The sequence below is a fragment of the Zasmidium cellare genome, assembly GCF_010093935.1.
Source record: "Zasmidium cellare ATCC 36951 unplaced genomic scaffold M409scaffold_52, whole genome shotgun sequence".
NCBI classification, from domain to species: Eukaryota; Fungi; Ascomycota; class Dothideomycetes; order Mycosphaerellales; family Mycosphaerellaceae; genus Zasmidium; species Zasmidium cellare.
The window spans coordinates 78,361-95,679 of NW_022986996.1; the positions used below are offsets into that span (position 1 = coordinate 78,361).

General features: G+C 51.4%; 4 protein-coding genes across 4 annotated transcripts; 2 read left to right on the forward strand and 2 right to left on the reverse strand.

The window, feature by feature from the left end:
• Positions 1-34: 34 nt before the first annotated feature.
• On the forward strand, positions 35-721 carry M409DRAFT_29489 (uncharacterized protein; the record flags this gene model as incomplete). The annotated part of the gene is made up of 1 exon (XM_033809490.1): positions 35-721. One exon carries the CDS (start codon positions 35-37, stop codon positions 719-721), a length of 687 nt encoding a protein of 228 aa, XP_033660926.1.
• A 153-nt stretch (positions 722-874) lies between these two features.
• Positions 875-1,360, forward strand: M409DRAFT_29490 (uncharacterized protein; the record flags this gene model as incomplete). Its single annotated transcript, XM_033809491.1, has 1 exon — positions 875-1,360. One exon carries the CDS (start codon positions 875-877, stop codon positions 1,358-1,360), a length of 486 nt encoding a protein of 161 aa, XP_033660927.1.
• Positions 1,361-4,745: 3,385 nt separating this feature from the next.
• Positions 4,746-6,239, reverse strand: M409DRAFT_29491 (uncharacterized protein; the record flags this gene model as incomplete). Its single annotated transcript, XM_033809492.1, has 1 exon — positions 4,746-6,239. One exon carries the CDS (start codon positions 6,237-6,239, stop codon positions 4,746-4,748), a length of 1,494 nt encoding a protein of 497 aa, XP_033660928.1.
• A 2,385-nt stretch (positions 6,240-8,624) lies between these two features.
• On the reverse strand, positions 8,625-9,077 carry M409DRAFT_29492 (uncharacterized protein; the record flags this gene model as incomplete). Its single annotated transcript, XM_033809493.1, has 1 exon — positions 8,625-9,077. One exon carries the CDS (start codon positions 9,075-9,077, stop codon positions 8,625-8,627), a length of 453 nt encoding a protein of 150 aa, XP_033660929.1.
• Between the last annotated feature and the right edge of the window lie 8,242 nt (positions 9,078-17,319).

Below are 17,319 nucleotides of genomic sequence, written 5' to 3' on the forward strand. Positions count from 1 at the left end.
TCTGTGCTGAAGCTCCCCTGTCATCCCCGCCACCATGGCCGGCAACGTTTACACCAGGATTTGCAACACTCTTTGCGACATCGACGAAGTCGCACAGCTCAGAAATGAAATCAGAGAGGGGATGGAACGTGCAGGGATGCTGGATAAGCGGTTGAGCAAGAACTGGAGGGAGGAGACCAAGGAAGAAATCTGGCCTGAAGTGGAGATGACGAGGATTGGCAGAGCCTTCAAGAAGAATGCGCCTCCAGACGAGTACGAGGAGATGCAGCATCATCTCATCAAGTTGGTGAAAAGGACACACCTCACAATGGCGAGAGACAATGCTGCAGAGCCGAGCAACTCTGCGCAAGGGCGTGATGCTGGAAGTCAATCGTCAAGGCCAATGCAGAAAGGGAGCTTGGCCTGTCAGGAAGATGAAGAAAGCGTGGAGCAGTCGCGCCAGTCAGATGCTGCACGTAATCATGGAGATCAGTCAGGACGATTCAAGCCGGCTAAACCGTCCCAAGATCAAGACACGGCTGCATTGGGCAGGCCTACATTCGGACCAGGGGATTCGTTCAATCCAATGGTGCCGACATGGCATCATGATCTTGCTCAACAGCATCGTCTTGGTAGCCCGCAGACACTGACAGGGCGCATGAATGATTACGACGAAGACCAGGCAGCGATGCCGCAGCCGACGTGGAATCGAAGAGCAGACAGTCCGCAGGCTGAGTCTTGAAATCAAGTCGTCAAGAAGGAGACGGCTGGAGAGTCGCTCGGCGATCAGCCACCTGCTACAGGCCAAGGCGGCCTTCACTCATTCAAGACCCACTCTGCGATTGTCGCACAATTACGAAAGGAAACGCTTGAATTTTGAAGAAAGTTACCAGTGATGCCGACAGCACCACGAACGAATAACGGGCCGCCGCCTGGTCACACAACTCGATTGTCCTTGCTCGACGTTGACGCAGAGGCACGAAGAAAGGCGTACCAGCCTCCATCTGATGCTGCAGCTCCTCGTTTGGATCCAGATCCGTGGCATGCCGACACTGCAAGGCACGACGCCCGTCTCAGAGAGATCATGATCGATCTGCAAGAAAAGGATGGCCGTGTTTGCGAAGAAGATGCAGAGTTTCTAGTCCTGATGAGCGGTGAAGGATCGAGGATGAGCTCGGCAATGCACCGCCGCCTTGCCTTCCTTCTGCATGAAATCTGGCAAATCTGGCCCGGTGAGGACGACGAGGTAGATGACAGCGATGTTGCAGCTCTGATGGGAGTCATTGGCGAAGCCCAGGAAAATCTGGAGTTTGAGGAGTACGATCTGGCACAATTACTCCTGAACAACATTCTTGAATATCTGAGGTCCATAGGACTCTGATGAACGAGCTGGAGTGCTTTGAGTCAGCAGATTAAAGAACTCTTGAACGTCGGAAGAGAACGCCGGCTGCTCTGCTCTTGCGAGTAGACGGTCGAGCGTCCATGAACACGGCGAGAAGGATATCTCTGAACTTTGAGACGGCGATGACGAGCTATAAGTCTATAGCGAATGAATCTCAAAGGTCGAGGTGTTACAGACTTCATCATATCTCCTCCATGATCAAGACGGCGGTGCGTCTGACCTTCTCCAGGGAAGCAAGCATCCGTGACATGATGCAGACAAGGCTGGAACGACATGCTTTGTTGCCGATTCTACAGCGGCAGAAGCTTTTCGGCTTGCGTGTCTGGATTCAGAGAACTTCGCACCCAGCGAGCAATCGAAGGAAGCAATCGGTGCATGCGTTCACGGCTCAAGACGGCATTCTCCTCTTGATACACCTCGCCCTTGATGAGCGAGTAGTCAAGACATAGCAGCCACTGGCTCGTCGAGATTCCTTCTCAAATCCGGAGCTCTGTGGTGTGTCCGTTGAAGAATGAGGAACTCAGACAAGTCGCATGAACATTCTCACGTCCTTCCTCGAGCTCATGATTCTTCTTGCCAACTCGGAAGCTCCAACGTCGTCTCGAGCACCAGGACACGGTCGATTTGGCAGGAAGAAAAGCATGAACAGATGATTCAGATTCGATTTCATCCGGCTCAAGACCTCACGGTTCTTCCGCTGTTGTTGCACAGCCGTGGAGCAAAGACATATCCGACTTTGCGCTCGCCAATCTCCGTATCGTCTCGACAATGTCACCTCTCCTGGTCTGAAAGAATCCCAACAGCTCACCTCCACCCCTCCAAAGTCGTTCCCTTCCCCTCGCCCGGCTTTTGATATGCTATGTTGACGTTCGATATGGCTCCTTGTATATCCTGGAAATGCTACGAAGCACCACCTCGTCTCTCGGCTATGTCATCTTTGACGGCCTCAACATGCAACATATCCCAAACATCTCTGGCGAAAGCTCGACTCTCGCTTCTTCTTGCAGGGCAAGGCCATATGTCTGTTGTGATTCGACGACGAACATGTCAGCACTCTTCGACGCCTTCTATCGCCTCTCGCCGGCTTTATGCCGAAGATTTGGGACGTCCACATCGCTGGCAGACCACTACCAGACAATCTGCTATTCCGACCAACCCCTCCACTCCTTCGGCTCAATCTTAGAAGCTCCGGATTGCATAAACCTTCCCCTGGTCCCCGTCCGAGACTTTCCTCTTCGACGAAGGCATAGCTGCATGTCGAAGAAGTCAACAAGCCTGACCCTCTCGAGCTCCCAGCATTTTGCATCGCCCAAGATCTTCCTCCTCCTGCTCCAAGACTTCATAGGATGGCGAGACAATATTTCCATCCACCAAAGAGCACAGATAGCCGGAGGGCATCCGCACAGGTCCTTGGTTCATCCCCACCCTCTCCAAACCATAAAATGTCTCCCTCTCCTCCTCCAAAGCCACCCTTGGCTCCTGCGTGAAAAGAGCAAGAATGTCGTCTCGTCTTTCAACGACTTCATCTCTGGAAAACGTCATTGACTGCAGACTTCTGGCCGCAAATCACATAACCGCCTGGTCGTTGAGTCTCCTCGGCTTGGTCCTCATCAGGCTGTATTCCTCGGGATTCCGCCGTTCTCTTCATTCCTTTTAGATCGCAACGATGTCGTCTGATATCCACACGGATCCGGCTCTCGACTTCTTCATCTTGGACGGCTCGGAACCTTTCATCATACTAACCTCCCCGTGCTAAGTAATCGACGCTGCTGAAGCTTACCATGAAGCAGATCTGACCTTTCATGCGTCACCATGCTCGATCTCTGCGGAGCAACCGCTTGCAGATGCCCGGTCATTCCGAATGAAAAACAGCCGCATGTCTGACGGATTCGTCGACCAGGTCATCAATCAAGCCAGACTATCGTCGCCGGCTCAGAGTGTATACTCCAAGATTGAGATCAGACTTGATACAGACATTGTTCCGGGCGATTCTGATGTGCGCAGCAACGTCGTTCCACCAAAAGTTGCATCGAAACTGTCGATCTTGCCTTGGCCGGTCTGGGGGGGTGGTCAGCCGCTCTTGCAGCCTGTTGTCTTTCGAGCCTCCACCCAAGATGGACAAGGAACAACGATACTTGGTGTCTTGGTACTCTCGTCGTCTCAAGGGTCATAATCTCTCAGTCCTGGCATTTAACGAACACCAGAGACAGCACGCTGCTTCTCCAACACCGGAGACCGTCACCTTGATCGACTTTTCGTCCACGCCAGGGCATCAAAAGCAACAGGGAAGATATCGCCGGCTACAGTCTGCCAAGTGCGAAGTTGTTCTTGACTCGGTCGATCTATCTTCAAGATCGTGAAGAGATTCGTTTCCAAGAGCAATCTGATACGTTGAGAAAGTTCCCCGAATTCGACCACGACTGCCAGCGCTTCTATCTTCAGCAGTACGACTTCTGATTGTCGTACGAGCTCGTTCGGATCTTCTTACGATTAGTTTTAATCGTCTGGACAATCCATTTCGATCGTCTGATCAATCAATTTCGATCGTCTAAACAGCCCATTTCGAACTCCTCCTTCATCACTTTCGATCCTCGTTCGAATCCATTCATCCCCGCTCAGAGACTGCCTTCAACTGCGAAGATGACCGTTTCATCTTTGATATTGAATCATTTCTCGACTCTGCGAACGAATTTATCTCCCTTGATTTCAGTGTTTGCAGCAGCTGGTTCCAGGCTCCTTTTTGGAGCTTGCACGATTTCGAGCTTGTGGTGAACGATTTTCGTACCATGACTCTTGCTATTTCGCCTCAACCACAAGCCGATTTCGCCTCAACTACAAGCAAATTTCGTTATAACTACGGATCAATTTACAAATCCGTGCATATCTCTTTCTTGATTCTTCGAACGGATTCCTTCAATCTTGGAATGGGTTTCTTTTCCGCACGAAAGAGTTTCGGGCGGTCCGGCAGACGATTTTGGCGGCTTTGATCCATCTTTCGTATCTATGGACGTTCTGTTTTGCGGAAAGCTGCACTGGATTGCTTTGACGAGGATTCAGATACGAGAAGAGAGCAAAATGTTGAGACTGGCGTGGTTCAAGGGAGCCAAAGGCATTGCGAGATCTTCAGGAATGTTCGGAGATTGGCAGTTGTTGGGGCTTGGGCTTGGTTTTCTTGATGCCTTGATTTTGGACGCATCATTGAGCGTGCATCCACAAATCGCTTCTCGAATATATTGGTACAGACTGTCGCTGCTGCTTGGACTTTGAAGGCTCTTCGAGGGGCAAGAGATCCCCGGGACCGCTTTCCAATCTCTCGCTACATTGCCACTCTCATATCGTACATCTCTCCATGGTCCGATCTGCTTCATTCTTTGTCACGTTTCTCGCCCATCTTGCTCAGAACGCTCTCCAGCGCCTTGAGACCGTCAGACATCAGGCCCTCATGCACAACAAGGAGGTGCGCAGCGGCTTCTTGGACGTGCTTTTGGAGCACTGCATCCCTCTCTCCCAGTGGATACCGGCGGGAATCCTTGCGCCATTCGGCCGCAATCTTTCTGAACGTCGTGAAGAGCTGGTGACAGGCCGGACTGGACGATTCGTGAGCTCCCTTGACCGAAGCTGGAGGCTCCTCTTTCTTCAGAACCTGCACGATATAGTCCTCCAACCTCGCGAGATCTCCGATGGTGTTGGGTCCCCAATTCTTAGCGACATGGTCTCCGAGGACAAGAAGCTGCTCCCGCGGTGGTGGTGGCTCGTAATAATAGCTCGGCACCATGTCAGGACTCTCGTCTTTCTCTTCCAATGGTTGCTGGCGCTCGTTCTGTGGCTCCGGACTGGGTAGAGTGCCGAACATATTCCGCGACTTCTTGGGAGCCCGCGGAACGCTCGAATCCAATCTCTCGGCATTGCGGGGAGCAGCTGGGCGGCGAGGCGTATCGTATTGGCCGCTGGGAGAGGCGCTGGTACGGTGTGGTGACTCCTCGTATTTGCGCTTGCTTTTGCGGCTCTCGAGCACCTCCTCTTGCCCCCGCAACTCCGTCATTTCGATTCTCTGATCACCTCTCATACAGGGAGCTGCTGGAGATGGACCGCGAGATATCTCACTGGGACAGTCGTCGGAGATGCTTGGGCGGTCTGATATCATTCCAATCTCGTTCTGCTCTTCCTTGATCTCGTTAGAGTCTGGTAGCATCTGCTGCATATCCAAAGACTGCTGAGCTGTAGGATCTGAGGTTTTTGGATCGATTGCGGGTGGCCATAGGCGAGATCTGGCTACGGGTGCAGTCTTGTTGACCATGCCCATCATCCAATCCAGGATCTTGCTGTGCATGTCCTTGGGTATCTTGTTCTTGAACGTCTGGCCGGCGTCGGTAGTCTCCACCGCTGCCCATATCCTTTTCCTCACGACTCGGTGCTTGTCTGCTTTGAGAGGCTGACCGAGAAACGGCTTGTCGTTGAAAGGCTGACGGGCCATCTGTTTTCTGAGTTCTCTCTTCATCTGGACAATGACCTTTTCCCCTCCAAGGCACCAGGCGGCAACTCGTTGCTTGTCTTGATCGTCGGCAACCATGATATTGGCAGGTTGGTGATTGTGGGGTGTGTGAGGTGGTGGCTTTTCGAGGACGTGGTGGTGGTTGACGGCGAGATGAGGTGGGTGTCGAAACGTGAAGATGAAGGTGTGATGAGCAGTACTGGGTGATGTCGCCGCAGAGCAGAGGGAGGTGACGTCGCGACCGGACGATGGCGATTTGTGTGTGTTGGTGAGGGTGTCGAGTCGAGGTGGAGGAAGACGAAGAGGTGGGGTGTCGCTCGTCCTTGAAGCGAGTCGCTCGGCGGTGACTTGGGAAGATTTGTCCATGCACGGTGTCGCACGGCAGAGCAGAGGGAGGCGGCGGCGCTCCTTCACTTTCGTCTTCACTCGATTGGCCGGCCTGGATGCGTTCGATGTGCACGTGCGACAATCGGTCGTCTCCTCCCTCTGCTCTGCTGGAGATATCAAAGACTTTGTGGTTGAGCTTCTCGTCTCCTTCCTCTGCTCTCGCTGGGATTCGAAAGAGTACGTATATTGCCCATCTCCTCCCTCTGCTCTGGCCGAGATACAAAACACAAAACAGTCCCTCGTCGGACTTCCGGCACGTTGCCATCTCCTCCCTCTGCTCTGGTGGAGATATCGGAAGGTTTCTCGTCGAGCTTTTGGCAAGTTGCTCGTCTCTTCCCTCTGCTCTGCCTGAGATCAGAGAGCTTGTCGTCGGGCTTCTGGTCACCTCCCTCTGCTCTGACTGAGATCTGAAAGAGTTGATATATTGCCTTCGCTCTGCTCTCCTGGAGATGTCAAAGAGTTTCTTGTCGAACTTCTGGTCCCTCCCTCTGCTCTGCCGGCCGCAGACGACCGAAATATTCCCTCGACCGCTCAGAAAAACACTTCGGAGACCAAACTATCATCTTCACCGGCTCTGATCGAGATTTGCCGCTTAAAACAGTCACGTCAATCGAATCAACGTCAGGAACAAGCCATCATCATTCAACTGCCTTCTCCTCAGCACGTCAAAGGCATACGACTCTCCATCAACCCTGCGGTCTATATCTGAAAATTACAAGAGTCTGCTCTTGATTTGGCAAGCCCTCGTCATGAGAGGCTGATTTTTCGTACAAGATCGTCTTCGCTCCCTCGTTCGTGTTCCGCCTGGCTGCACGACTCGCATTCACGGCACAAACATCCGCTGCTGCAGATCAACGCCTGACACTCGGCAACAGCTTGGTCTTCATGATTGAGACTTCAAACTGCAATCCATGTGACACCTCGGAGCTAGCATTTCCTATGAACATCGACTCAACGTCCAACGAGGATCAAACGTCGTGCTGGAGACATTTGCTTTCAAAAACACCACCCCAGTCCTCTTCCGGAGTCGGGAGGATGCCAAATGCTTTCTCCGGCAACATCTTTACCATCCGATCATCCGGAATTGTCCTTGTCGTTGCAGAGCCTGAGCCTGAGCCCAAAATTGCAAACCTGTCAGAGGACAGAGACTCCGCTGTGTTCCTCGCTGCTGCCACTCATCCACATCATCGTGGACCCCAGGGTCACAGGTGCTCGCTCAGCACATCTTTCGTACGATTTTTTGAAGAGCGATTAAGCTGACCCTGAGGCCGCGTGGATGAGGGAAGGTGATCACAACAGGGTTGACTTCCATTCCTGCCAGCTTAGACTGCATTCGGCCATCAAGACAAAGCTCAAGGAGTCAGACCTACTGTGCTGAATTCCAGAAGATCAACATCGACTCTGCTCTATGAGTTTTGTTGAGAACAGCGCTGCAAGTCAGAGCTCGCTATTTTCACCCAGTCTCGTCAAGCCCCAACACACTCCGCAAGCTTCCGACGTCCTATCGTTACACAACGTTCACGCTGAGCTCCGGATACGATTGCCACGATGTGTACGTTCCCGCCAGGCTTCTCCGCAAGAATCAGACTTGGTTTGATACCTTCCTGCCAACTGCTGGAGACACCGGCGTTGCCAGCTCGACAAGACACTGAGAATCGACCAGGACATCGAGCTTTTCTGCCACTGCCGCCAACGAGCATGTTTCGAACATTATGATGCTTTTCAACCTCATGAGCATGGACCGACTCTCGGGCTGGATCTTGGACAGACATACGGACTCATTCACCCCCGATCCAGCAAGATACTCCAACCGCGACATTCCCACCTCCCGTCGCTTATTTTGCCTTGGTACGGTGATGGTATGGCGTATTCGAATCCTTCGGACACAAAAGACACTTGGTGCTCGTGGCAGTCCCTCGACGAGCACAGGCAGCCCCATTCAGCGCTGGAGGCACCAGCTCCTGTTGAAACCAGTCCAGGTGCCGAACCTGTCGCATTCATTTTAGTACGGAACAAGAGACCTGAGAGACTCTGAGCCCTGCTCGCACAGAAATCCTCCGAAAGTTCGTGCAGCGCACCCTGCGTGATCACAGAGATCGTGGAGAGCATGGAGAGCGTGGAGACATCTTGCCCCTATACAGACGCTGAAACTCTCCTTCGGCGGCTGGGCATACTGCTTCCGTACATCACCCGAGCAGCGATGGCCTCGTCAATCGAGATGATTGCCGGACGAAAGATCACAGACACGGATGAATAGCCACAGCTGTAGGACGAGCCATCCAGGGGACGAGCGATACAACTATCAATGATCGCTAGAGAGCCAACAATTGGCAGGACGTTGAAATCCGGCCGGATGTCCAGCGTTCACCAGTCCGACGAAAGCCAGAAGGGCAACGCTTGCCGGAAGCTCGATCGGAGCGACTTCATCACACTACATGCGTCCATCCGAATGCTCGTGTACTCAGATATGTCAAAGAAGCGAAGCTGAGCCCTGGTGCTGAAGGCTTCGCTGGACCGGTGCCGCGGCAAACTTCGCGTTGGAAGAACGATACAATGCTGATGCCATCGACAACCACAATCCGAGACGCCGGACGTAGGAGGTTGGCCAGCTGCTTGAGATCCCTTTTCAGTCACACGGACGAGCTGACTCGGAGGCACCGGGGGAAGAGCCTTTCCCATCTCGCCAGACGAGTGCTTTGCATAGTTGCCAGCTGAGCTTTGATCCGCGTGGCGCATCAACATGAAAATGTTGGCCGCTTGGATGTCGTCGCTGTCGTAGTGGCTCGAGCATGTCTCAGATGATGGTTCATACGGCATAGTCGGCGTTGTAGAGTTCTCGTCCGCCCTTATGCAGCGGTGGACCGACCAGGTAAGCGGAGTTGGAGGTGTTATGTTAGAAAGCAGGGAAGTTGAACCCGTACAGATGAGGACAACACGCTTACGGTTTTCTGTAGATCGCTCATAGCAGATGCAGTCTGTGAGAGACGACTGCCCCTGAGACGAGGAAGGTCTGCTCAAAACCGTTCACCCTCTCGAAAGCCCGGACGTTGCTGCGTGAAGACAATGGCGCGTGAATGGAGAACGTCGGACTGCACCTGTCTTGAGGAGAGGTTGTCGATTGGTGACTTGCTCCGAGGAGTCCATGACCTTGCCTCGAAGAATGTCCCCATCATTATGTTCATAACGATCTAGAGCTGAAGGAACGAGGCTTCTGTACACTGGCACAGGTTTCCACGCTGCTGGAACTGTTGGAGCAGCTTGGGAGCAGAGCAGAATGTGTCGTGGGACCAAATGGTGACTCCGTGCACGACAGACTGCGTTGTGGCATCAGATGCCCGACAATCATTGCGCTTTCGCGTACGTACTCGTTTTATCAAAGACGTTGGCTTATGCTTGAATATTCCGGAGGCGATGCGAACGATCGGAACAACGTGCAGTCCGTCTCCGGAAGGGCCATCAGCGGATTACTTTAGTCTTCTTAATGCGCAATCCCTAAACCCTGGCTGTACGTTTGCTCCTCGCCAACTCCGTTCGATACTTGGGAACGTCCGCCCCCATCTTCGTCACGCATATCGACGCCCTCATCATAGCTTTCACGAATCTCCGAGAATCGCTAATTCTCCCGAACGGGTGGGTAAACATCGCTGACTCCTCCCTCGCTACAACCGGATCGTCCAGCTTCCAAGCTACAGCACGTTGTGACCAGGATTTGGCACCCATTGAGGGCGAAATGACCAGCTGATAACTGCACTGAGACATTACCGCCTTCAACGATGCTCGTCTTGAATGCCTCGTGTTGGAAGAGAGAACGAGATTGATATTCTTGGGGAGGCTACGTCGATAGAGATAGACGGTCAAGACGATATAGCCGGTCGGATCAGGAGCCGAGTTCGACGAAGCAGACGAAGGGTTTGTGGATGTTTATAGCCTGTGACCAGGGCAGAAACGATGGCGTTGCTTACCCCTGCAAATCCAGCTTTTATGCATTCCCTGAACTGTTTACGGCTTGCAAATCATCCAACCAAGCTGCTCGATTGTAGAGGCGCTTTCTTTTACGGAAAGGTAGAGAGACGGCAGCTCGATACCTGCGGCCAGATACCTGCGGGAACCTCGGATACCTACGAGGGCTAAAGACTCGCATGAATGCTTCGAGATTGTCTCCAAGGACCTGCGACGGTTAAATACCTGCGGCCAAATACGTGCGAGGGCCAAAGACCTGAGGGCGTCTTAAATACCTGCGGCCACATACCTGCGAGATCCCAAGTACCTGCTCGATACAAGAAGGCACCTAGGAGTACACATTTAGCGAAGCACCTCCCGATAACGCCAGAGCAATGGCCGGTGGAAGCGCTCCAAAGTGCTTGCCGCAAACATCTTGATGATACGCAGCAACAGCAGCAGGCACATGACAAGATCGATGGATGGCGAAAGTTGTCCGAGCCGGAGATGCCAAAGTACTCTGGAACCTACCTGGACAGCGTATCTGTCAACAACCGTCGCACTGGATCCTCTTCAGGTTTGCCGAATGATGCAAGACATGCTGTTGCAACCGTAGGAAGGCTTTGCTGCCCTCACCGTACAGCAGGGGCATGTCGGCGTCGAACAGACCAAGCAGCAGTATGCAATGTCTTGCTCACTCAAAAGGCCGTGAGCTCGTTTAAGCAGGGCGCCTGGCTGAGGTGCGACATGGCCATATGGCTGAGCCGGCTGTGGTACTGCGCCTACATAGGGAGTACGTGGTGAAGCGGCGCTGTAGGGTTGCCCGTTTCCAGAATGGATGCGGCAGCTAGAGAGAGAGAGAGATCTTGCTTCGAGGTGTTCCCTGCGAGACGTTCATTGAATGAGGAATCTTCTTGATGGATCGTTCGGTCATTCAAAAGGTGCAGCAGCGAGGCTGAAGCGATTGAATTAGCTGGAAAGTCGATGCTTTCTTCGGGTCCTACGTCTTCGGTCGGAGAACATCAGGTGGTCAGTGGACGACCGCGAAGGAAGCAAAGTCGTGACTACAGGCCGCGAGAAAAGCAGCCTCGTCGATCAACATGCTTTCCGCGTATGCTCTCGCTTTCAAGGCCACGACGCAGCCTCTCGGGGTCTTGGTCACGATCTGCCGCGTGTCTTTTAGAGTTGCGTAACATCTGAGTGCTCGTATCATGAGGCGTGTTCAAGTCTTAACTCGATTGATTCACGAAAGCTCAATTCGCGGGCGCGGAAGGACAAGTTGTAGCTCGTCAAAAACACTCCCAATCTGCTGCAGATATCAGAGTGCCCGCCGCTTACTTTTCCACCCCTGAATCCAAACGAAGCTTACCTGCAGCCTGACCGGGCACAGAAGACAGTTCTCGGCTAGGATTTCGTTCATAACATGATTCGGCGCAGGAGCAACGTCATGACCGCTCGAGGAACAGCGAATGGTCATAAACAAGCAACGACGCACTGCATGTCCTCCAGAGGGCAGGTCGTTTTTGTCCAATCACTCCCATTCTTTCTGCTTCCTCTGAATGGACGGAGACCGACTATCTTCTGCATGATCAGAGCCTCACCAGCAATCTTCTACACGGTTGTCTCATAGAGAGCAACTCGCTCATCGGCATTCCGGCGCATTGTAGATGCCTGTCGGAAAGTAACGAATGCAGCGCACGTCTCGATGCGGGTTACATTCCCAGGATCAATTCCTGCGGATAAAAGAAACAAGAAAGCAGGACGGAGCATCAATCGTATAATAACACCACGGAGCGAGAACGTGTTGACCTCCGTTTGGTCTCCATCCCTCGCAGACTTCTCTCGAAACAATTAAAAATTGTTGAGAGTTGAAGATTGCAAAGTTGCGAAGTTAGGAGAGCGCTGGAAGCAAGCACGGGTAAAGAATTGCTGGACAAAGAAGACGGGGAGACGTACACGATGGATCCTGGAGACGAGCGACCAGAATAGAGGGAGAGAACGCAGGTGCCATCCTCTTGTCGAACGAATCGACCAGGCATCGAGGCGTCCCAGGAAGCAACAAGCTGTCGATCGACAAAGGTTTCCACTCGGGATGTTTGACTGCCTGCAAAGGACTCGCAATAATAAGGCCAATGGGTTCCCCGATCAATCTTATATCCTCCTACGCATCGACAAACCCTCAAGTCCTGGGACTTGCGATGTCCTCGCCGCAATAGGTCGGGTAGGGAGCGGAACGAGACGTCTGTGAATTTGTTCGTGGACGGACGCAATAGTCAGTCAGCTATTGAGCAGGTTGACTTCCAAACCGTCGGGCACTTGGAATCTCCATCGAGACGCTTCTGCGACAACCCAATAAACTTCCCTTGAGCTACTACATGCAACAGGACGGCGTTGTCATTGTTCACGAGCACTGGAGCATTGCAATTTACCTCGAATGATTGCAGACTACGAGGCAATGCTCTGCTCTGTACGTCGGACTTACTCTAATCTTTGAGGATCTGCAGCCCTTGCAGCCTACATTGCAGTCTCAACGCAAACCCGGCTAGCTCCCTGTAGTCTTGAAAGTGCAGGTGTGAGCAATTTACAGGTGCAATGCATCTAGGTATAGAGCTTCATTTGAGAAGATTCTTGAGGAGACAACAGAAGAAGCAGTCGTCTTAGCTTTCTCTTCGCTAACTTCGCGTTGTAGAGGCAGTACTATGGAGTAAAGCCCGGTGTAAACTGCCAAAACGAGACGCAGGCGACGCTTTGGCTTACTTCCTCTGAGTACAACTGTCCTGATTTGGTCATGCGAGTAATTGTGCTGTCTAGGCGGGAATCGCAGACCTGTCTTTGTGCCTATGTACCTCTCTATCTCTCTACTTGTTTACTCGTTTCCCTGTCTATCTATTGACTAGTCTACTTACCCGTTTACCTGTTTACCTATTTACCTATTTATCTATTTACCTATTTATCTATCTATACTTATAACAGCTCTAGCTTCTCTATTAAGGCAATAGGACCTACTACGCATAATGCAAGTGCCTTTGTAAAGTTACTATTTGTTGCACACAAGGAGTAGCGGGTCTAAAAGTAATAAGTATATGCGCTATCTTAGAACTTGAAGTAGGGCTATTTACCGAGCTACTAGACAGGACATCCTAGCCCTTCCCAAAAGAGCAGTATGCATCTAGAACCGTAATAAGCGTACGGAGGTAGAAATAAGAGGCCTGTTTAAGCTAGAGCCTTATAGCGACTAATAGGATAGAGGAGTAAGTGTAGTAACTAACTATAGCCTTCTTTTACTCGCCTATATTTATAGGCCTTTTTTTAGAGGAATATTCTAGATTTTATATTTCAGATTTAGATTTGAGACTTAGTTTTCAGATTCTAGATTTAGATTCTAGATTTAGATTCTAGATTTTGAATTTAGATTTTATATTTTAAATTTAGATTCTAGATTTAGATTTTAGATTTTAGATTTTGAATTTAGATTCTAGATTTAAATTTTAGATTCTAGGTTCTAGATTTCAGATTTTGGATTTAGATTTTAGATTTAGATTCTAGATTCTAGATTTTAGATTTTAGATTTTAGATTTACCTTCTAGATTTAGATTCTAGATTTAGACTCTAGTTTTTGGATTTACCTTCTAGATTTACTAGTTTAGTAAATGTCTCAATCTTAAGGTTTTAGCCTCAAAAGGCTAGTGCTCTTTCTCTTTAGGCTAGGGCGGATTTGAGTAAACTTCCCAATACAGCTTTTAGCTGCGTTACCGTCTAGCTCAGCAAACCCTTTCTTCAGAAATCTTCAATGTACTTAATAATGCCTTGTCGTAGCAGCCTAGCGAACATAGACTGGTGCCGACAATAATGTCACTTGCATAGGGGCTCATGAGTGTAAACAAGAGAGACTTCTGCAGATCAGCCATAAGAGCTATAGAATACTACGTACCTGAGCATACCACTTAATCGGGCATATACGACATTGAGAACAGCGAACGATACCCACATTGTGCTTGTGTCACAGCTCACTTTGCAGTAATATTCGTGCACTGTCTCAGATCACGGAGGTCGTCTAGAAGAGTCCAATCGTTAAAGCATTAAAGAGCCGCAGCGGGGGAGAGGCTAGCTATGTGAGCCAAAGATGGCGTCCGTTAAGGAGGGATTCATTTTCCATCGTAGTGTAATCGATCCCGGCATCCACGACTACGACACGTCTGCTAGAGCCTTGACCTCAAGAAACGGAGGACAAGACGATCTGAAAGGGCGGCCTATTCGAGCTGAAGCTGTCTTCCCTAACGATAAGCGATATATTTACATATCTCCAAATGTAGGGGTCTGTGACAAAGAGGCAGTCTTACTTCGAGTTAATCTTAGCTCTCTACACACACCTTTCGTAAGCGATCAGAGTGCTATAGCGTACCCACCCACCTCCCTTGTACATACTGCACGTATTCGCGTTGCTACGGGGGTCCGCTGCCCCGCCTAGATAGTGGCTCACCGCTATTACCTGTCTAGGCATCGGCAGCGAGCCTCTGTACCCTAATCTGTTATCTTAAAGCAGGCTCTTAACGGGCTCACAAACTAAATATATAGAGCATACTACGGAACCATCCAAGTCTATGGACCGCAACCCGAGGCTGTTATAGGCGACTCTTATTGCTCTCCTTTATTGTCAGACAAGACGTCTATCTACGCGGCACCGCCTGTCCCAGAATTCGTAACGAGGAGGAGGCCTAGAAGCCCGCTAGCACATCTTCAAAGGAATCGTGTAAGGTATAGGATCCGAATACCGCTCGAAGAAGCGAACATCGACCTGGCAGCTCGAATTGGCGCTGGCAGTCTCTGTTAGAAGGACGGACAATCGACTTTCCATTCGATCGGCGCCATCTACCCCGTCCTGTACCGCAAGCTGTTAACCAGCATCGACGAGATCTATGCACCCCTCGCAGCGTTCGCCCGCTATATCACCTGCAGGATGGGCACTGCAGGATAGGCATGTGTGCGACTTGGCTTTGTTTCATGCGGCCTACGTTCTTAAGGACCTTGCAGTTGATTTTGTTTTCTTTTAGTTGGTCTCTCTACTTAGGGCACCTCTTTCCAACGACAGATACTTATTACCTCCCCAGGACCGTGTTTTACAACGGCCGTGAGATCTGTGGAAGATGAGTCCTATTGAAGCCCACCTACTCCATTGCTGGAACCTTGCTTCCTCCTAGCGACGGCGCTCGGATAAACCCATGCGCAAGCTATCTCGAACTCAAATCGACCACCAACTCTGCTCGAATGCGTCCTGAACCAAGACCCAGCTCGTACCCATCTTACTACAAGACCGATCTCCTAGGTCTCCCTCTTGAACTCTTTCTCCCGAACTCTCGAACTCTGTCAAACACTCTCTCCCCCGAACTCTCTTTCTCTCGTTCTCCTTCTCCCCAACCCTCCAATCTCTCTTCAAAGCTCCCTTTCGAATTCTCTAACACTCAAGTTCTGTCTCGAAGCTCTCTTCGAAACCTAAAGGCTCATCTTTTTCCGCAAAAGCAGACCTCTAAAAGACAGCATTGCTCTCGAAATGTCAGCCGGAAAGGAAGGGAAGTCGTAGTCGTTCACAAGGAGGCAAGTACAGAATTATCTGAGCGCGGAGATACGACCAGGCTGTGGTATCTTGTGCGAGCGTCAGAAGCAGCGTTGAGGTGCCAGGTGCAATCCATGAGCTGCGATGAGTTTCAGACATTGTAGACAATTGTGTGACCAGATGAGCAAGACCGCAGGCTCGTAAGGGGCTTCCAACGGATATGACATGAGAATGAGCATCTGTTACGCGGATCGGATTTGCGACGAAGACTGCGGGCATACCAAAACGTTTCCGGATTCTCATCGGAAGCAATCGCCGGCAGAGAGGGGGAAGTATTGAACGAGAACAGAGTTGGCTTCCCAAGCTGCACTCATTGCCTGGCATGCTCCTCCAACAATGATCCAGTTCAGTCGTCTTTCGTACGCTCGAACCCTTTGAACCTCCTTGTCTCCTGCCATGAGGCTCAAATATCAGCGAAGCAAGCGGCTTGGCCTTGGCGGCAAATAGCTGCCAAGATCATTGAATCCCCGTTGACACTGTGCCTTTTACACTACATGTTTTCACAGCATCTAGCGAGCATGTCCGCACTCGTTAGGAATGTAGAGAACAACGCACTTCGCCACGTTCCAGTTTCGAAGAAGCACCGGCATCCAGGCAGACAGGTTCCGCTCATTGGAAGTCTGCCGTGATCATGCCTTTTCGAAAAAGCACCCGATCACCGCCTTGGGAGATCCACGGATCGAGTATTCAAGGATCCGTGCGGAAACGCTTTCTTTCTGCATTTCCGACAGCTTTGGACGTCCAGGGTTGAGTGCAGTGCATGCCTGCACGATATCTAGAGCGGTCGTGATTCCGTTGCAAGGGTCACGTTGGATGGGCTACGAAATGATCATAATGCTCTGGGAAAGAACAAACGTATGGTGAGATGTCACACAGCGCACTGGGTTGACGGGGTTTGTTGTCAATGATAAGATCGACAAGCTGAAGTCAAATGCCAAGCCGGTCACTATACCTTTTTAGGCTTACTCTGCCGGTTGTGCGGGGCAACGCGAAGCTCACATCGATTCACGCGGACACCAACACCTCAACGTCGACCGCATACTCCCTACAACCTAGCACCAAATTAGTATTCCACCCTCGACGCGTCCATGTTCTCGCCCCATGGAAATCGAGCTGTGGATACAGCAATGCGCCGTCCCCGCGTGCCTCCCCCTGTCGACTGAGGAGAAGACCACCAAGAAGCGTGCTCTCGCGGAAATGGACCCCAACGCCGTCCCCATCACCACACCCAAGCGCCTCAAGCCTGCGCGCGCTTCTCCTCCTCACGATCCAGACACCGACTGCGACCAAACCCCCAAGGCCGATCAGCCGGACCGAACCTCGACTCTCTTCGACTCCGCTGCGCCGCGATTCCCTGCCCCGTCTTCCTCGACCGCTTCCTCGACCACTTCCTCCAACAAACGTGGCCGAAGCGGCTATGAAGGCGACGGCAGTCCATCCGCTCGCCCTTCCAAGAGCAGCAGACGCTCACAAAGCCCTCAAAAAGCCTTGGCTGTGCGTCAGAATGCT